The sequence below is a fragment of the Herpailurus yagouaroundi genome, unplaced genomic scaffold (genome assembly GCF_014898765.1).
Source record: "Herpailurus yagouaroundi ecotype Mexico unplaced genomic scaffold, PumYag 187, whole genome shotgun sequence".
Classification (NCBI taxonomy): Eukaryota; Metazoa; Chordata; class Mammalia; order Carnivora; family Felidae; genus Herpailurus; species Herpailurus yagouaroundi.
Window position 1 is genome coordinate 1956375 of NW_024412418.1, and position 20001 is coordinate 1976375.

The 20001-nt window shown below is 39.9% G+C and overlaps 1 protein-coding gene and 1 non-coding gene across 2 annotated transcripts; both read left to right on the plus strand.

The window, feature by feature from the left end:
• The first annotated feature begins 5042 nt into the window (after nucleotides 1–5042).
• OR10V1 (olfactory receptor family 10 subfamily V member 1) lies at nucleotides 5043–6962 on the plus strand. The gene has a single exon (XM_040495049.1). It carries the CDS (start codon nucleotides 5655–5657, stop codon nucleotides 6582–6584), a length of 930 nt encoding a protein of 309 aa, XP_040350983.1. The 5' UTR covers nucleotides 5043–5654; the 3' UTR covers nucleotides 6585–6962.
• Nucleotides 6963–11410: 4448 nt separating this feature from the next.
• On the plus strand, nucleotides 11411–11512 carry LOC121043993 (U6 spliceosomal RNA). Its single transcript, XR_005797052.1, has one exon. It is a non-coding gene; the product is annotated as a U6 spliceosomal RNA (small nuclear RNA).
• Nucleotides 11513–20001: the final 8489 nt, after the last annotated feature.

Here is a 20001-nt window from a genome sequence, read left to right on the forward strand (position 1 = left end):
CTCAGGTTGTGATCTCATGGTCGTGAGACTGAGTCCCACATTGGGCTCCATGCTGATAGCATGGAGCCTGCTTGGGATTCTCTCTCTCCCTCTCTCTTCCCCTCCCCTGCTTGTGATTTCTCTCTCTCTCTCTCTCTCTCTCTCTCTCTCTCAAAATAAATAAACTTTAAAAAATTAAAAATTTTGTCTCTCTAGGACACATAACATTCAGCCTTACACATATAGTGCATTGCTCAGTTCCATTTTCTTTTTTATTTTTAAAGGTTATTTATTTATTGTGTGTGAGAGAGACAGAGGGGGAGAGTATGGGGAGGGGCAGAGAGAGAGAGGGAGAGAATCCCAAGCATGCTATGCACTGTTAACACGAAGCCCAATTCGGGGCTCGATCTCATGGACCATGAGATCATGACCTAAGCCTAAATCAAGGGTTGGTCACTTAACCTACTGAGCCACCCAGGCGCCCCTGTACAGTTTATTTGAATGGTAGAAGCTTAGGCTTGCTTCCAGATTGACCTAAGAATTAAGTGCTACTTTGCCATTTAACAGCTGAGCAAGTTCATCAAACCCAGAAGCCTGAATTTCTTCATCTAAAAAGTTTGTACAATAAAGGTATCTGTTGAATATTCACTGAAGGACCACTTAAGTGAAATGATCCCTGAAAAATGATTAGCACAGTGTATGAGTGCCCAATAAATGTTGCCCATTGGTATGCAGTAGGAGAATAACTTATGGTTAAATACCTGAATATTTCCTTTGACATATTCAAAATATGCTTGTAAAAGTATTATGTTGAATCATGTGAAATTGCCTAAATGCTACCATTATTGGTTTTCAGAAACAAATTCCATATGATTCAACATATTTGAGTATAGCAATACCACATTGGCATTTCTTCTTTCCAGATGCTGCTGCCAGAAAATTCTCACAAAAGACTCTTCCAGAGTAGAGTCTCTTTAGGTATCTAATCTCTTGAGATATATAAATGGATATGAAATCTTAATTTCATTTTATGAATGATACTTATGACTTCATAAGTTCATATATGAAATTCACATATATTCAGACATATAGAAAATGTTATTCAATAATGTCTTGTAAGGACAAATATATCTTTTGTTTGGTACATCTGACATTGGGACATTTTCTTTGAATCATTACAAATAGATCTTCCAGCTGGTATGAGTATCTCCAGAAACCACGAACACTATGCTTCAAACAGGGTTTTTGTCCTGTGAATGATGGTTATAACATTGTTCTTCCTTCTCTGTTCATCCTATGATCAAAACTCCCAAGTTAAGAGTTCATCTTCCTCTGTAGGTGAGTCCAACTTTGTGCTAAGAGATATGCCATTGTAGGTCAAATAGGCCAGATAAACCTGAAGTCAAGACATTTTATATAAGCTATCTTTTAATAGTAACAACTAATTTCTAAGACAGTGGCCACTGCTCATTCTATTCAAAGAGGAATTATGCAATATAAGGTGACATAGGAAACTAGAAATGGAACCAGAGGTGTGTAAAAGATTTCCCAAAAAATATTAGATACACCTGCCAGGCATTCTACCCAGCAATTTAAGTCTTTCTCAGTCTCAAGATAGATAATGGAAGGAATCAATGAATCAGTATACTTTATACACTGCCATGCATCCCAGTAGGTTCTTTTATGGACATTGTTCCATTTTCACCTCACAACATTCTTGTAAAAAAGTGAGGTGTTATTCTGAGCAAATGGAATTCTCTCTCTTAGAGAGAGCAAGTGACTTAGCAAGATCACAAAACTATTAAGTAGAAAGCTGGAATTTGAATGCACGTCATTCAATTCCAGCATAGCCTCCTCTGTAACATATTTCTTGGAAGGATCATCTCCCCCAAATTATGTGCTTGTTTTATATACGCATTTTCCTAAGTTCTAGTTGTCTAACCAAAGAGGCAGTTTACTGACTTAGTGAAAAGACCACCTTTTAACTAACTTTTCAGCCTTTATTTTAAATGTTGCCTACAATTTTAATTGAGGGAAACTGACAAGGGGGGGATGCAAAAGTGTTTTAAACACAACAAGAATAAAGGGAAATCTGGCCAACAGTCTTGTCCCTATGACTGCACAGAACAGATGACATCCCAATCATCTTTGCATCCCCTGCAGTGCCTTGCATGTTTAAATGATGAATTAAAAAATGCTTGGACAAGTCGAGCAATCTCTTTGGAAGAGATGGACCAGATAATGTGCCAGAGCTCTGATTCTGTGGGCATCTGTGACCTTTTATGGCCACTAATCAACCCGGACAGGAATTACATGAAGGACAATTCGTGGAGAACTCGTGGAGCCATGTTCTTCATTGTCTGATGGTAAACAGTCTCAGGAGATGATAAACCATCTTTCCAAAGACTGGCTATCCCCTGAGTGTTTTCTCTGAGCCTCACTTGTCTTAGAAAATGGTGACTACTGCTTGAGTTGTTTTCTTTTGAATAATAAGGGAGGAGACTCTCCAAATCAAGACTGTATATTTGGGAAGTCTGGAAAATTATTTTTCATTGGGTAATAGCCAATCTATGGTCTAAATCAGAACATCTAAAGCTTTTCTATTTAAGTACTAATTAATTAGCATGAGAGACAATTTATATTCGTAAGGACTTGGCGAGCAGCCACAAGTAATAAATCTCCTGGAAATCTTGTTTTTAATCTCCCAAAATTCATGCAGATTTTCCTTCTATGTATACTATCTCCACTTTTTTTTACATGAAATAATTTTGCAAAAATTTTCAAGGTAAAATTGACCTTTTAAGAAAGCTGCACCATCTTGATTCTGGGACTTCATTTTTGTCCTGGACATAGCTTTGTACCCTGTAGATTGTAGAATATACACATTTTTTTTTAAGTTTGTTTATTTGTTTTTGAGAGAGAAAAAGCATGAGTAGGGGAGGGACGGGGCGGAGTGGGGAGAGAGAGAATCCTAAGCAGGTTCCATGCTGCCAGCACAGAACCCGACACAGGGCTCAAACCCACAAACTGTGAGATAGTGACCTGAGCTGAAATCAAGAGTCAGACGCTAAACTGACTGAGCCACCCAGGCACCCGGAATATGGTTTCGGAAGCATGCATAGATACAAATAACCACCACTATCCCTCAGGATTTATATAAAGAATAGTCAGTAAAGCTTAGAGTTAATTATTTGCACGATGCGCAACATTTGGTTCAATATTTTGGCATCATATAGAAGGAGTATCTGAAAGAAATATCAAGACCATCTTTTGAAATGTGTCTACTTGGTTTCTTCTTTGCAATAACGAAAGCACTTCATATAACCTACAATTCATATAGCTTCCAGATAGAACCTAACTTACATCTTTATCTTGTCACGATGAAGAGACTACCATGGGTGGGGAAATTTGCAGAAAGAAATGAAGAGAATAGTTAGATAGGAAACTGGATAATGTGGCACTTGGATTTCTTATTCAGAACCCTGGATTTCATAGTATTTCTCTATGTTTGATTTCCTTTTCCCTTTTCTAGACCTTGTAATAAAATGAAGCCAATGCAGCCTATACATTGCATTTAGACTCATGTGCTTTGAGGAGATTAGGTGGATTTATGCCCAAGACTTCCTGTGCCCAAGGAGGTGGTAACTGAAAAAGCAAATGAACAGAAGGCACCATTTGGAATTTCCATCTCTAGTGTCCTTCTTATGAATTGAGTTATTCATTTGTATTCACCTGAATAGGTTTGGTTCAATACAAAGCTACTGTGTTGGTTTTGGGACTAGACTCTTAGCCACCAGAAGACAGGATATTAAAACTTCAGGCTCCTATGAAGACCCTTTGGACATCACTCAGGACTCCGGGGCCTGGGCCACAGAAGACCTTCTCTTTGTTTCCACGTTGTCTCTCGTGAAGGATGAATTAAACCACTCTCCTCCGTCTTCACCCAAACATCATAGTTTTTAACCAAATCCTTTCTCCCTGCTCCTTATAAGAGAAAGAAAGGAGATTCTTTTTGTTACATTGTTACGGGCAGCATTTACTAAATAAAACAACAGTCTAGATTGTAATTATGCTTTTCAAATCTGAAAATACTGTAATCTAACATTTTTGTTCTCAGATCTTAGGTGCTCTTTTTACCATTGACCATCTAGAGTTCTACCTATGGATGAAAATATAATCAAATAACAAAGCCATTTAGGAAATATAAAGTAGTATAGAAGGAGGCAGTATGGTATGAACCAAAATCAAGCACGAGACTTTTGTGGTCAAATAGACTGTATTCAAATCCTTCCTCTCTCACTTTCTACCTGCGTGACTTCAAAACATGTCTTAACCTCTTTAAGCCTCTGTCTTCATCTGTAAAATGGGATGATAATAGTACAGGCCTCTTAAAATGGCTTTGTGGACTAAGTGAACTAATACACTGAAATCATTTTCCACCATGCCTACCACTTAACATGGAATAAATGACAATTTGTCATAAGACGCATCCTCTGTCCTCAGGGAACATAGAATATAATTTGGAATAGGATATAATAAAAGACAGTGTACTAGCACTAAAATCATAACACTCAGAGAAACATAGAATTTCAGGGAAAGGAGAGAGGGATTTTTTTTTTAACTGGAGTGACCTAGGAAGACCATGAAAAGAAGAACATGATTTAGAATTTGAAAGTTGAACAGGATTTGGATTAGGCAAAAGAGAGATGATGAGATTTCTAACTGGAAGGAGAATAGAAGTATGTGAAGCACAAAGAAGAATGATGGAGAAGAGGCCAATGAGTAGACTCCATAGTACATGACAGGAATAATTGAGGCCATGGTGGGATTAGCCTAAAACAGTTAAGTCCAAGAGACACTGGAATCATCAGCAGAGGAGCATGAAGGTCATTTAGGCAATGGGAAGGCACTGAAAATGACTAAGTAGGTGGGTAATGTGATAATGGAGAACAGAATGGATGATAACGGGAAGAGGAAGGAAAATGGGAGATTAGATAGGAGGCTATTACAGGAACCCAAATGTGAGATAACAATGGATAGAAATGACTGGGGCACTAGAAAAGGACCAAAGCAATAGATATGAGAAATTTTTGAAGGACAAACTATCAGCATTTAGGAACAAATTGAATAAAGGAGAGAAAGCAGCCTGAATCAATGTTTCTAGGTGTCGAGCTAAATTACAGTGTGTGCTGTAATATCACAGCACACCAGGACCACAATTCTCTTTAAATTATAACCTACATCCAATTAAACTTTCCTAAAACATTTTTGCTTTGAGTTTCCCATGATGAGATAATACCCTATTTTATCCATTTTGTAACTTTGAACTTTAAGCTGACTTGACTCGTTCATTCATTCAGTAAATACTTCTTGGAAAGCTTCCTGTATCGGGCATGGTGCTAGGCACCAGAATCAATGCAAAGAGCATCAAAATCGCCACCATGGAGGATCTCTCAGTCCTCCTCTTCAGGGTAGAGGAGGAAATGAGAGGAGTGGCATATGTGTAAATTATAATATTCCACGATTTGCTCTGAAATGAAAGGGTGCCCCTAACCACTGAGGTACCTCAGAAAGTGCTCTAACATTAAACAGGGGAATGTGACTGCGTCACATTAAATGTGAGGTACCTAGAGACACATGTCATCTTTCCTTTTTCTAGATCCAGCACACTACCCATGGAAGAAATAAATAAAACTGCAAAGATACAATTCTTCTTTCGTCCATTCTCAGCTGACCCTAAGGTACAAGTAGGGATTTTTGTGGCCTTCCTGACGATGTACCTGATCAGCCTCAGCGGAAACACCACAATTGCAGTCATTGTCCAGATCAACCACTCCCTCCACATCCCCATGTACTTTTTCCTGGCGAACTTGGCAGTTCTGGAAATCTTCTATACATCTTCCATTGCCCCACTGGCCTTGGCGAACCTTCTTTCAATGGGCAGGACTCCTGTTTCCATCCCTGGCTGTGGGACCCAAATGTTTTTCTTTGTCTTCCTGGGTGGAGCTGATTGTGTCCTGCTTGCGGTCATGGCTTATGACCGGTTTGCAGCAATCTGTTACCCTCTACGATACACCCACGTCATGAGCTGGCCCTTGTGTGTGGAGCTGGTGGTAGGGTCCCTGGTGCTGGGGTTCCTGCTGTCGCTACCACTGACTATTTTGATCTTTCGTCTCCCATTCTGCAACAACAATGAGATCTACCACTTCTACTGTGACATGCCTGCTGTCATGCGCCTGGCCTGTGCGGACACACACATTCACAAGACTGCCCTGTACATCGTCAGCTTCATCGTCCTAAGCGTCCCATTCTCATTAATCTCCATCTCCTACGTCTTCATCGTGGCAGCCATTTTACGGATCCGGTCAACGGAAGGGCGCCACCGAGCCTTCTCCACCTGCTCCTCGCACATCTTAGTGGTCCTCCTGCAGTATGGATGCACCAGCTTTATATACTTGTCTCCCAGTTCCAGCTACTCTCCTGAGATGGGCCGGGTGGTGTCCGTGGTCTACACCTTCATCACTCCTATTTTAAACCCTTTGATCTACAGTATGCGGAACAAGGAACTGAAAGATGCCCTACAGAAGACGCTGAGGAAGTTCTAGGTAGGATGATCCCATGACTTGTCAAAATTGGACACTTGAGGGCAAAACGGGATGCTATTAATAATTATGCTGTGACAGCATGCATGAGCCAAGAATGTCCTCGTAAACTCAGATATGGCCCACTATTCTAGGATCACCAGAGGAGAATACTACTGTGTAATTGAAATAAAGCTATGTCATGGAGGGCAGCATGTCCTGGGCATTGATGGAGGAACATCAACATTTATTGGACTTTATATACTAGGCACTTTACATGGGTTATCTCACTTAGCCCATAGTAAGTACCACTGTCCTCATTTTTTTAGAAAAGGAAACCAAAATGGCTAACAAAAGACATACCCAGGATGAGAACACAAGTATTTAAAAAAGCTAAAGACAGGCCGCCTGGCTGAGTGGCTCAGTTGGTTGAGCCTCTGACTCTCGACTTCAGCTCAGGTCATGATCCCAGGGTCATGGGATTGAGCCCTGCATCGGGCTCCATGCTGAGCATAGAGCCTGCTTCAGATTCTCTCTTTCTCCCTCTGCTCCTTTCCCCTGCTTCTACTCTCTCTCTCTCTCTAAAAAATTAAAAATTAAAAAAAATTGTTAATAGAAATCTAAAGACTAAGCTATCTTCACACAATATTGGCCAAGCAGGCCCTGAATGCCAAAAAAAAAGAAAAAAAAAAAAAGAAAAGAAAAGAAAAGAAAAGAGAAGAAAAAAGAAAAGAAAAAGAGGAGGTTTTGCAGTTGGCCAAAGGAAGGGGGACTTTTTTTTTTTAATATGGTTTTGTTGTATTAACCAAAAAGAAAACTCATAACTCTCATAACTTTTAAAGAGCACCCCAGCAATAAAAAGGATAGTAATGAAGGAAAATGCTATTTAATTTAATAAGTGAAAATATGGGAAAGGGAGAGAGTGAGCCTCGTTGAATCTCGGACTCTACCAGAATCCCTTCTATAGCATCTCAGTGTTCGAGACTCTGCTTGAGCTTCCAAGGAGAGAGATCATCAACTTGTAAGACACCACATTCTTGTTGGACAACTTGTTTGTTACAGTACCACACATTCGTTTGAGCTAAAGTCCATCTACAAACAACTTCCTCCCACTGATTCTGTTTTTACCCTCTAGAGCTTTCTTCTCCTTGACAGTTCTTCTAAGTATTAGGATGGATTTTGTGTCTTCTTTTAAGTCTTTAGCTCTCTTCTCTGTAGAGCAAATACTCCATCAGTTTTCTCTCCAGGAGATCATATTTGTATGCTCTCACACCAGTCACCTTCTAATTTTCCCTCGTTCCATGTCCTTCTACAAATTTTCACCCAGAAATGAACACAATCCACTGAGAATATTTTGTTCTGCAGAACTGTTATTTTCCATGACCTGTGAACTATGCTTCTATCAATTGCTCTTGATCACTGTAACCTCTCATAAATTTGGTATCAGATAAAATCTCCATATTGTTTCATATGCCTTTCAATACTGCCTGACCACAATTTATTTTACTAACATATGTGTAGGACTTCTCATTTAACACTAATATGTTGATTTTTTTATTGGTTTAGTCCAAGAGATCCAAACTACCAAAGTTATCTTCAGGAATTATATTATTCATCTAGTTTTATGTCATGGTCAAAATTACAATTATATTTCATTTCCTTTGTCGAAATCATTAACCAATATCTAGAATAGAACATGATAAATAAGCATCTATGATAGTCCTCCTCTTTGGGAATTGTTGTCCAACTGGATAGAAATATGCTCAGTTAATACCATCAGTGGCACATTGTTACAGTTATGACCCTCCTAGTGGATCTCCCCTCCCTGAATCCATGCCCCTGAGAGGCCCTCGTGCCCCTATGGCTATGTGACTTGCTTTAGCCAATGGGACATCAGCAAATATATTGTAAACAGAGGCTTACACTTGCCCTTTGATGTCTGTCTTCCCTTTCTGCCCTGAACCTGACACATGAAGAAGTCAGGGCTAGGATGACACCCAGAGATAAGCCACCAAGGAGGTTCCCTAGACCAACCCCAGTAGATCCACCAGATGACTGCAATCATGTTATTGGACCCCACCAGAAGAACTGCCCAGCTGAACTTGCTTAAAATGCTGACCCACAGAAATATGGGCAAATAAAATGATTGATAAATTTTAAGTCGTTGAGTTTGAAATGATATATTTTGCATCAAAAAATAACCAATTCAGGGACATCTGTGTGGCTCAGTTGGTTGAGTGTCCAGCTCTTGATCTCGACTCAGGTCATGATCTCACAGATTGAGATCAAGCCTTGCATCAGGCTCTACTGACAGCACACAGCCTGCTTGGGATTCTCTCTCTCTCCCACTCTCTGCCCCTCCCCCACTTACACTCTTCTCCCTCTCCCAAAATAAATTTTAAAAATTTTTAAAAATTCTTAAAAAAAATAACCAATTCACCATCTGGTCTATAATAAACTATATCTTCAAGAAAGATATCATGGGAAGCCTATCAAATCTCTTTATTCAATCAAAATACACTACAGCACTGGTATAAATCTAAACGTTTAGACGCCTTATGTTAAAAATGAAGTGCATTTGGCATGATTTATCTTGGGTCACTGCATATGGGCCTTTACATCACCAGGCTTTTCACGCCTACAGATTATCTAATCAATCAAGCATTTCCAGAATTTTACTAGGGATTCGCAATGAGATGGTTATCTTATTGTTTTGAAATCCACTGGTAGTTTATAAATTTTTTTATTTCTGTAGCTTCATCTGAATGGGAAAAGAAACATTTCAGTAGTTGTGAGTGCCTTGGGGATGGAGAATACACCTTTAATCTTGAATTCCCAGCATCTAGTAGAGTGCATAGCATTTATTAGACTCAGCCGATTTACTATCAAGAGATAAATTACATCTAGGGAGGGTGGTTACCGCTCATAAAAACTGTATGTTCTTTATACAAAGGGATTGTGTTCTAGCCTTTTTCTACCATTTGTATCCTTCGCTGCTCCCTTCACAGTGATGGTACTCCATAAATATTTGTGGAATTGAACAGGACTTCTTTTGGAGATCTTTTTTTTCTGGTTTTCAGATTTTTTTTTAATATTTTTATTTATTTTTGAGACAGAGCATGAGCAGGGGAGGGGCAGAGAGAGAGGGAGACACAGAATTTGAAGCAGGCTCCAGGCTCTGAGCTGTCAGCACAGAGCCTGACATGGGGCTCGAACTCACGGACTGTGAGATCATGACCTGAGCTGAAGTCAGACGCTTAACTGACTGAGCCACCCAGGAGCCCCTCTGGTTTTCAGATTTTTTTAAATGTTACTGATAAATGCACATTCTTTTTTTATGTTTATTTTGAGAGAGAGAGAGAGAGAGAGAGAGAGAGAGAGAGAGAGAGAGAATGCACACACAAGCAGGGAAGAGACAGAGAGAGAGAGAGGGAGAGAGAGAATCCCAAGCAGGCTCCACACTGTCAGCACAGAGCCCAATGCAGAGCTCAGTCCCATGGACCATGAGATCATGACCTGAGCTGAAATCAAGAGCTGGACAACTGAGCTACCCAGGTGCCCTTATACATTCTTATTATAAACTTTTTTGAAAAATTTATTGCTAATACTTATTTTTGAATGCCTTATTTGATTCTATATCTATAAATCCTACATTCCCTAAGACTTGCAGATAATAAAAAATAAAAATGGGAACTACAAAATACCCATCTGAGAGAAGTAAGTAGAAATTATTATTGCCTATTAAAAGAAGATCATGGGGCACCTGAGTGGCTCAGTCAGTTGAACGTCTGACTCTTGATTTCGGCTCAGGACATGATCTCACAGTTCATGAGTTGAACCCTGCATGGGGCTCTATGTTGGCAGTGCAGAGCCTGCTTGGGATTGTCTCTCTCTCTCTCTCTCTCTCTCTCAAAATAAATAAATAAACTTAAAAAAAAAAAAAAAGAAGATCATATATTTTGCTATATTTAACCCAGTTTTAGCAAGGGTATTTTTAAACTTTCATCACTCATAGAAAATTTTGAGAATCTATAACTTTCATTTGCTGCAGAGTGGATGGTATTGATGCATATCCTCTTTATTCCAATAAAGAGCCAAATGGACAGGCATCCTTTGCAATTACACCTGCAAGAAAATCCCAAACAGACCCTCATTTCTCTTGTCATCCTTTTACAGTGTTGCACTGTTCAGAACAGAGGAAGGAGGGTAATGAAGAAAAGTTGAGTCACAAGACACTAGAAAACATGGGGATAGTGCTGACAGAGGAAAGCAGGATATCTGAGGAACCTGTGGGGCCATGAAAAGATGAGAGGAGTCAGGAGTTATCACAACGGGCAGCAGGGAGTGGACGGGGCACCAGATCATCTACCATGCTTCTCTGGAAGGAGGATCATGGGACTGAGATCCAGGAAACATGGAGACATGGTTCTAGGAGCTATAAACTGGGAAAGTCACTTTGATCCTGCAAGCTTTGGTCTCAGTATCTAGAAAATGAAAGGATTAAACTAGTTAATACTAGGATATCTACAAAGCACTAACTTTGATTCCTTAATTTTCCCACTTTCTGTTCATGTCTATCAATACTCAGGCCATTTCTGCTCACTTTGGACAGGCCACTTTCCTACCCCAATGGTAATCGATTTTTAGCTGCTTCTCAATCAGCATGTGAAAATGAACAATGTGGGCATGACCAAATGGGACAGCAGTTAACCCTTGTCTTCTCCCAAGCAGGACAGAAAGTCTGAATGCTTGGATTCTGTGGGCCTCTGACTTGGGAAACACACCCTCCCAAATGTGGTTTCAAAACTCAGACGTTGCCATGTGACTTTCATGTTATTTAAAAGAAATGAGTGCTTGCTTCACAGCACGTGTGCTAAAATGGAACAATACTGAGATGGGCAAGGAGCCGGCACAAGGATGGTGTGCAAATTCATGAAGAGTTCCAGAGTTTTACAAATAAAAGACTGAACTCATAGATACAGAGAACATATTAGCTGTTGCCAGAGGTAGAGGATGGGGATGGGCAAAATGGGTGAAGGGGGTCAAAAGGTACAAACTTCCACTTATGAAATAAATAAATCTTGGGGATGTAGTGTGCAACGTGGCGACCATAGTTAACAATACTGTGTTGTACATTTGATAGTCGCTAAGAGACAAGATCTGGAAAGGTCCCATCCCAAGAAAAAAAATTGCAACCATGGTGACGGATGTTAACTAGGCTTGTTGTGGTGATCATTTTGCAATACATACAAACATCAAATATTATGTTGTACACCTGACACTAATATGACATTATATGTCAATTATATCTCAATAAAAAATAAATATGTAAAAAAAATAAGATAAAAGATATGAGCATGATAGCAGTAGGACAGCAGATAACTGGCTACATTGTGTGTGTGTGTGTGTGTGTGTGTGTGTGTGTGTGTGTGTGTGTGTTAATTGTAAACTACAAACTTGAATCTTGTGTTTGACTAGTGTGGGACAACTTTCTGATCTTTAATTTGCCAGTCCAGTTAGACAGCCCTCCTAACCAGTGTATGGTACTAAGCCTTTGCTATTCAAAGTCAGTGTGCAGCTAATGGAGAATGTGGCAACATGGTATACACACAGTCTGTTTCAACCACCATCTGGTGAGTCTTCACATAGTTCAGGACCTAAAAAGCTAAAAACTCCCAGACTCTCTAGCAACGTAGGATGATGTATTTAGTTTCCACCAATCAGATGCACTCCCTCAAGAAATGAATTAAGACTGAATAACCCAGGAGCACCTGGGTGGCTCAGTAGGTTGAGCATCTAACTCTTAATTTCAGCTCAAGTCATGATCTCATGGTTCGTGAGATCAGGCCCCAAGTCGGACTCTGTGTGGATAGTATGGAGCCTGCCTGGGATTCTCTCTCTCCCTCTCTCTCTCTGCCCCTCCCCTGCTCATGCTTTCTCCCCAAAATAAATAAATAAGCATAAAAAAAATACCTAAGTGGTATACCACCATTCTTTTCTAGGACATATCTTTTATTTATTCTTTTTAATTTTTTTTATGTTTTATTTATTTTTGAGAGAGAGAGAGGTGGGGGGAAGGGGCATAGAGAGGGAGACACAGAATCTGAAGCTCTGAGCTGTCAGCACTGAGTCCGATATGGGGCTTGAACCCACAAACTATGAGATCATGGCCTGAGACGAAGTCAGATGCTCAACCAACTGAGCCACCCAGACACCCCTGACATATCTTTAAAAGAGATGTGTTTTGGGGCGCCTGGGTGGCTCGGTCGGTTAAGCGTCCGACTTCAGCTCAGGTCACGATCTCACGTCCGTGAGTTCGAGCCCCGCGTCGGGCTCTGTGCTGACAGCTCAGAGCCTGGAGCCTGTTTCAGATTCTGTGTCTCCCTCTCTCTCTGCCCCTCCCCTGTTCATGCTCTGTCTCTCTCTGTCTCAAAAATAAATAAACGTTAAAAAAAAAAATTTTGGGGGGCGCCTGGGTGGCGCAGTCAGTTAAGCGTCCGACTTCAACCAGGTCACGATCTCACAGTCCGTGAGTTTGAGCCCCGCGTCGGGCTCTGGGCTGATGGCTCAGAGCCTGGAGCCTGTTTCCGATTCTGTGTCTCCCTCTCTCTCTGCCCCTCGCCCGTTCATGCTCTGTCTCTCTCTGTCCCAAAAATAAATAAACGTTGAAAAAAAAAAATTTAAAAAAAAAAAAATTTTTTTTAATAAATAAATAAATAAAAGAGATGTGTTTTGTGTTGAGCTGTTCTGCTCAGCAACACTTCACCTAAAATGGCTTTCCTGACCACCACCACCCCACACACCAGGACAAGTGACCACACTGTCCCCCTCGTTCTTTTTGTACCTTGTGTATAACTCCATCACAACATCTGTAACCCCGTAGCACCCTTATTTCTCTTCCTCAAGTACACTGTGACCTCTTTGGAGGAAGAAACTACCTCTGTTCCCTTGGTGCCTAGAAATCCTGAAAATATTGAATAAATTTATTAATCATTAATTTACAGTCATCCTTTCAGGGCCAGCTAAGTCTTTGCCTCCACTGTGAAGCTTTATGTGACTCTTCTTGTCCCTCCCTCCTTCACGATAACATCCCTTTCAAAGGTCAGTCTCACATTGGACCTCACATTTCACGTCCTTGTGTTTTATCTCCCAAGTCAGATGCTGACCTCATTGATGGCAGACACTATGCCCCTTATGTCTTCTAATATCTCACAAGACTTGCCACAGTGAATGGGTGGCACTCAAAAAAATTTATCTGGAGGAGCACCTGGGTGGCTCAGTCAGTTAAGTGTCCAACTTCAGCTCAGGTCATGATCTCAAGGTTCATGAATTCAAGCCCTAAATCAGGCTCTCTGCACTGACACCATGGAGGCAGCTTTGGATCCTCTGTCTCCCTCTCTCTCTACCTCTCCTCTGCTCGCTCTCTCTCTCTCTCAAAAATAAATAAATAAACATTTGTTTTAATTATATGGAGAACTACAGGGTAAATAGCCTATTGGAAGAAACTGAACACACCAATCAAAGCACAGAAACACTCCAAAGACTAACACAGACCATGTAAAGTACTGTCCTCAGTGGATGACTAAGGACATCCACCACTGCTTTTCATGAAACATGTGGGATCACACAGTACACCCAGAGCCTACCATTCAACTATTCTTTCATGACTGACTTTTCAGATTTCCCAGCCTCTGTGTCCTGTCCTTGCTTTCAGGGATCCCAGGAAGGGGGAAGCCACCAGCTGTGCACAAAGGCGTTCTTTGACCTTGGTAGTTAGGTTCTTCTGCTTCAGTGACCTCTCGGGTAAAGAAAGTCTGAGTCTCCTTTGGTATACGTCTGTGATCATTTGCATTTCTTCCAGTTGACTTAATTAAGAGATGAAAAGAAGTGACAAACTTTCAGCAGGAACAAATGTATGTCAGCACCCTTACTTACCCACCTTCCAAGAAGAAACTCCAGGCTATTCTTTCTATAGAAAGAAAGAAAGAAAGAAAGAAAGAAAGAAAGAACAAAAGAAGGAAAGAAAGAAAGGAAAGAAGGAACAAAGGAAAGAAAGAAAGCAAGAAAGAATGAAAGAAAGAAAGAACAAAAGAAGGAAAGAAAGAAAGGAAAGAAAGAAAGAAAGAAAGAAAGAAAGAACAAAGGAAAGAAAGAAAGCAAGAAAGAATGAAAGAAAGAAAGAAAGAAAGAAAGCAAGCAGGAAGGAAAAAGAAAAATGGGGAGAGGGAGAGAGAAAGGGAGCCTGGATATCAAGGTGCTTCCCCTATTACCTCTCTTTAGAGAAAGCATGAAGTATGATTTATAATGTAATGTAATGAGTTAGTTCTGCTCCAGTTGCAATGATCCTTCGAGTCTTGGGAAGACCTGTCAATAATTCTTCCCTTCATTCATTCCATGGCTGTTTACTGAACATCTGCTATGTGTGGCAACCTGCAACATAGTGGGAATGCAACAGTGAGTGAGCAGAGAAGATCTTTGCCCTCGTGAAGTTTACAATCTAATGGGAGAGACAGCCAGTAAACAAAAAAGATCATGACAGACTGCAGATGTTGCTATGAAGGCAGTAGCCATGGTAACACAATAGGAAGTAACTGGGGAATATGTACATTAGGTAAGACTGAATGTGTGCACTCAATTTCCCCCGTTGTTAACATTACTATAGTACATTTGTCGTAACTCAATAACCAACGTTGACACCTTATTACTAACTAAAGCTCATGCTTGATTCGGATTGCCTTATTTTTTCTTTAACATCATGTCCTTTTTTCTGTTCAAGGATTCCATCAAGGATACCATACTACATTCAACCATCATGTCTCTTTAGGTCCTTCTTGGCTGTGAGTTTCTTACACTTTCCTTATTTTTGATAACCATGGCAGTTTGAGATGTCCTGGTCAGGTATTTTGTAGAATGTCCTTCAAATTGAATTTGATGCTTAGACAAGGAGTTATGGGGTTTTTTTAAAGAAAGACACAAAGTGTCATTCTCATCACGTCACATCAAGGGTACATACTATCAACATGACTTCGCTATTGATGTTGACTTCCATCTCATGGCAGGGATAGTATTGATCAGGTTTCTCCAATATAAACTTACTCTCCGTTCTCCCTTTCCATACCGTATTCTTTGGAAGGCAGCCACCACAGTCAGCCCACACGTAAAGAGTAGGGAGTCATGCTCCCCCAACTGTGCGGGAGTATCCACATAAATTATTTGGAATTGTATCGTATGGGAAATTTGTCTACATATTTTACATATTTGTACCATTTTACATATTACATATTTATGCCAGCATATAATCAGGAATAGATTATAATTCATTGCTGCGTTTTTAAGACTATGAATATTTTTATTTACTACAGATAAGAGACGAAAGATGAGAGAAATGAAGGAATGGAGCAGTGGAGAAAGATAGGAAGCAAGCAAAGAGAAGAAATGAATAATCATCATAAGACTTACTTTTCTTGGCTCAGTCTTTTAAACATACATCTACTGTGTAAAGACACTGAGAAGATATTTGCAAAAAAATTTAAAAAGATTTAAAAATAAACAAACATGCAATTCAGAAAAGAGAGGTGGCTCAAAATCTGGATCAGGAATTCAGGCACCGAGTACCTCCCACCTCTCTTCTAATTTCATCCCATACCCACCATCAGGGAGTATATGAGATCTTGGAACCTAAAGATGGAAAAGACATGTTGTTCTCTCTAAGTAGCTCACAGTCTAGAAGGGGCAGCAAACATACTAACAAACCACCACGATCTGATGCAACAAAGGCTAACAGTGATATACGTGCTGTGAGGGACTTGGGGGGAGTGGATTACAACCTGGGGTAAAGGACCCAGCCTTCCCAGGTGTGGCACTGGAGCATGTGAGGAGGTGAACTAGAATTTCCTAGGATAAGAACTGGAGAAGAACACCAGGACTGCCACGAGGAGCTAATAGAATTATTTTACCATTAGGAAAGATAGCATATATATTTTTCCAAGGTATCAAGAATCTGAAGATTAAATTAATCAAGATACTATGGCTTTGTAAGACATGAGAAAGAGGAAAAAGAAACTAAAACTGTGCATTCTGAAACATGAGTTGCGCCAATGCACAAAACAAGAAAATATCTCTAAACGCCAGTATTTGGGAACTGGTATCCTTTATTGAGATGTGTGCTGAGTCTTTCTTTCCTGTTATTATCTGAGTTCTCTTTGCTAGAGTTAATTTAACACAAACTCAACTTTATTCTTGAGTGTGATGATTATGCCTTAAGGTCACACAGTGTCATTTGAGAATTATTCGACCATGCCCACATGCATATCCCTAAAGGTCCTAACTTCATTTATTAAGGCCCAGGGTATTGAATCTGGGGACCAGATAATAACCAAGCTGAAGCCCTGGTCTCCTGACAAATCTCTTGCTCCAAGTGTCAACATTCAAAACTCCAACTTCCATTTCTGGTTCTTGTCCAGGTTTTAAAGCCAATTATTTCTTTTTTTCCCTTATTTTTTTTTCAATACCCATGGGCTTTGATTATTTTGTTTACCAGTTTCCTTCATGAAGATGGGTAAAAACAGACAATGCTATACTTCCAGATGACTTACCTTTTGAACATCACAGTCCCTGCTGTATAAAACACTTTTTCATGTATAAAGCTATTCTAAGAATATTACCATGTTTATCCTTTTAACAGAATCCCTACTAAACTGACATAATCTACAATTGTGAGATTGAGAAATAGAGCATGAAGACAGTTAAGGCATTCGCCCTGGTCACCCAGCTAGTAAGGGACAGAAGCAACACTTGCGCTTAAATATTCTGATTAAGTCCAGCCCACTGCAACTTAAATGTTCTGATTAAGCCCAGCTCACACTGAAGGCACATAAAAGTTCCCAGACTAAACTGTATGGATATACTGCATGGCTCTAAATAGGAAACTCCATGATCTACTTTGTCATTGGCTTTATGAAACCTTGGCTTCCACATTGTAATGGGTCCATTTCCTCTCACCAAATCTGTACATAGTACAGAATATCCGCCTGGGGAGACAGTTAAACAAATCAACCTAATGACTGCAAGCAAATGCAGGCATTATGCCTTCTGTGAAAAATTACTTTTCAGTTCCAAAGTTTTATATGAGTCATTTTGCCACCAATTATTTGTGATATATTGAGGACCCTTAAAGATCATCCAATACAACCTCCTAATTTTTGAAAAAAAAAAAAAAAAAAAAAAAGTAGGAAGGACACTAGGAAGGTTATCACGCCAGTAGTGGAAACACCGGACCTAGAACCCAGACCAACCTAGTTCTCAGCCAAGTACTCTTTCTGATGGACCACATGGAACTAAAGAATGCAAAATTTCCTGGGGCACTTGGGTGGCTCAGTCAGTCAAGTGTCTGACCTTGGCTCAGGTCAGGATCTCCCAGTTCTCAGTTCTTCGTGAGTTCAAGTCTCACATCAGGCTCTCTGTTGTCAGATCCAAGTCAAGCCTGCTTTGGATCCTCTGTTCCCCTCTCTCTCTCTGTACCTCCCTGCTCATGCTCACTCTCTCAAAAATAAATGAACATTAAAAAAAAAAAAAAAGAATACAACAGTTTCCCACAGCCTGCTGTCTAGAACACACTATTATGGTTATCAACCTTCATGTTCTAGCTAGGAATTTGGTCTCAGAAATAATCATATTCTTCTTTTTTTTTTTTTTCTTTTAGAGAGAGAGAGAAAGTGTGCATAAGTGGAGGAGAGGAGAGGGCGGGAAGAGAGAGAGAGAGAGAGAGAGAGAGAGAGAGAGAGAGAGAGAGAGGATCTTAAGCAGGCTCCACACTCAGCCCCTGAAGCAGGGCTTGACCCCACAACCCTGGGATCATGACCTGAGCCAAAGTCAAGAGTCAGATGCTCAACTGACTGAGTCACTCAGGCACCACTAATATTTTTCAATTGTATAGTGAATTTCCACTTACAGAATATCTTTACATGTACTTGATCCTCAAGACCAAAATGTTCCCAGTTTGTCATTATATTACCTTCATTTGGCAAATGAAGAGCTCACCAGAGTTTGAGTGATTTGCCCACAGTCTTCTGATGGCAAGCATGCTGCTCTTTTTAATTTTTTATGCTTCCTTTTCAGTAAACTAATAATAGGGCTATCAGGGAAGACTGCATATCCAAACAAGTTCATCTGACTTGCCCAGCAACCGAAGTTCATGCTTAAATTTAAGTATGACCTTATTGTCATTATAAAAGTCATCCAGAGTTATTACAGACAGTGTTTAAATGGATAAAAATAAAATGTTCTTTAAAAAAATCAACTGTATTCCCAGCACTAAACAACAACTGTCATTAACATTTTGTTAAATTTCCATTTGGTCTCTTGTACAGCATATCTTTAACATATTTGTAATTATACATTATCTTTTTTCACTAAAAGTCATATTCATTTCCTATATCCTTTTGTAGATATAGTTTTTGATAAGATTTTTTATAAGATTCTAACATGTTCTTTTTTTTTTTATTTAGGAGACTGTTTTTGTCTTTTTCCTTTGTTCATTTGTTTCTTAAATTCCACATATAAGTGAAAACATACAGTATTTGTCTTTCTCTGACTGACTTATAATTAGCATTATACTCTCTCAATCCATTCATGTTGTTGCAAATGGCAAGATTTCATTTTTCTTTATGGCTGAGTACTATTCCATTGTATATACACCACATCTTCTTTATCCATTCATTTATTGAAGGACACTCAGGCTGCTTTCATAATTTGGCAATTGTATATAATGCTTCAATAAACATAGGGGTGCATATATCTTTTTGAATTAGTCTTTTCATATTCTTTGGGTAAATACCCAGTAGTGGAATTCCTGGATGATATGTTAATTTTATTTTTAATTTTTTGAGGAACTTCCCTGCGATTTTCCAGAGTGGCTGCTCCAGTTTGCATTCCCACCAAGATACACAAGAGTTCCTTTTTCTCTACATCCTGGCCAAGACTTGTTTCTTATTTCTGATTTTAGCCATTCTGACAGGTGTGAGGTGATATCTCATTGCAGTTTTGATTTGCATTTGCCTGATGACAAGTGATGTTGAGCATCTTTTCATGTGTCTTTTGGCTGTCTGTATGTTTTCTTTGGGGAAATGTCTGTTCATGTCTTCTGCTCATTTTTTTTTTAAATTTTTTTTTCAACGTTGATTTATTTTTGGGACAGAGAGAGACAGAGCATGAATGGGGGAGGGACAGAGAGAGAGGGAGACACAGAATCGGAAACAGGCTCCAGGCTCTGAGCCAGCAGCCCAGAGCCTGACGCGGGCTCGAACTCACAGACCGCGAGATCGTGACCTGGCTGAAGTCGGACGCTTAACGACTGCGCCACCCAGGCGCCCCTCTTCTGCTCATTTTTAATTGTGTGTGTGTGTGTGTGTGTGTGTGTGTGTGTGTGTGTGTGTGTGTGTGT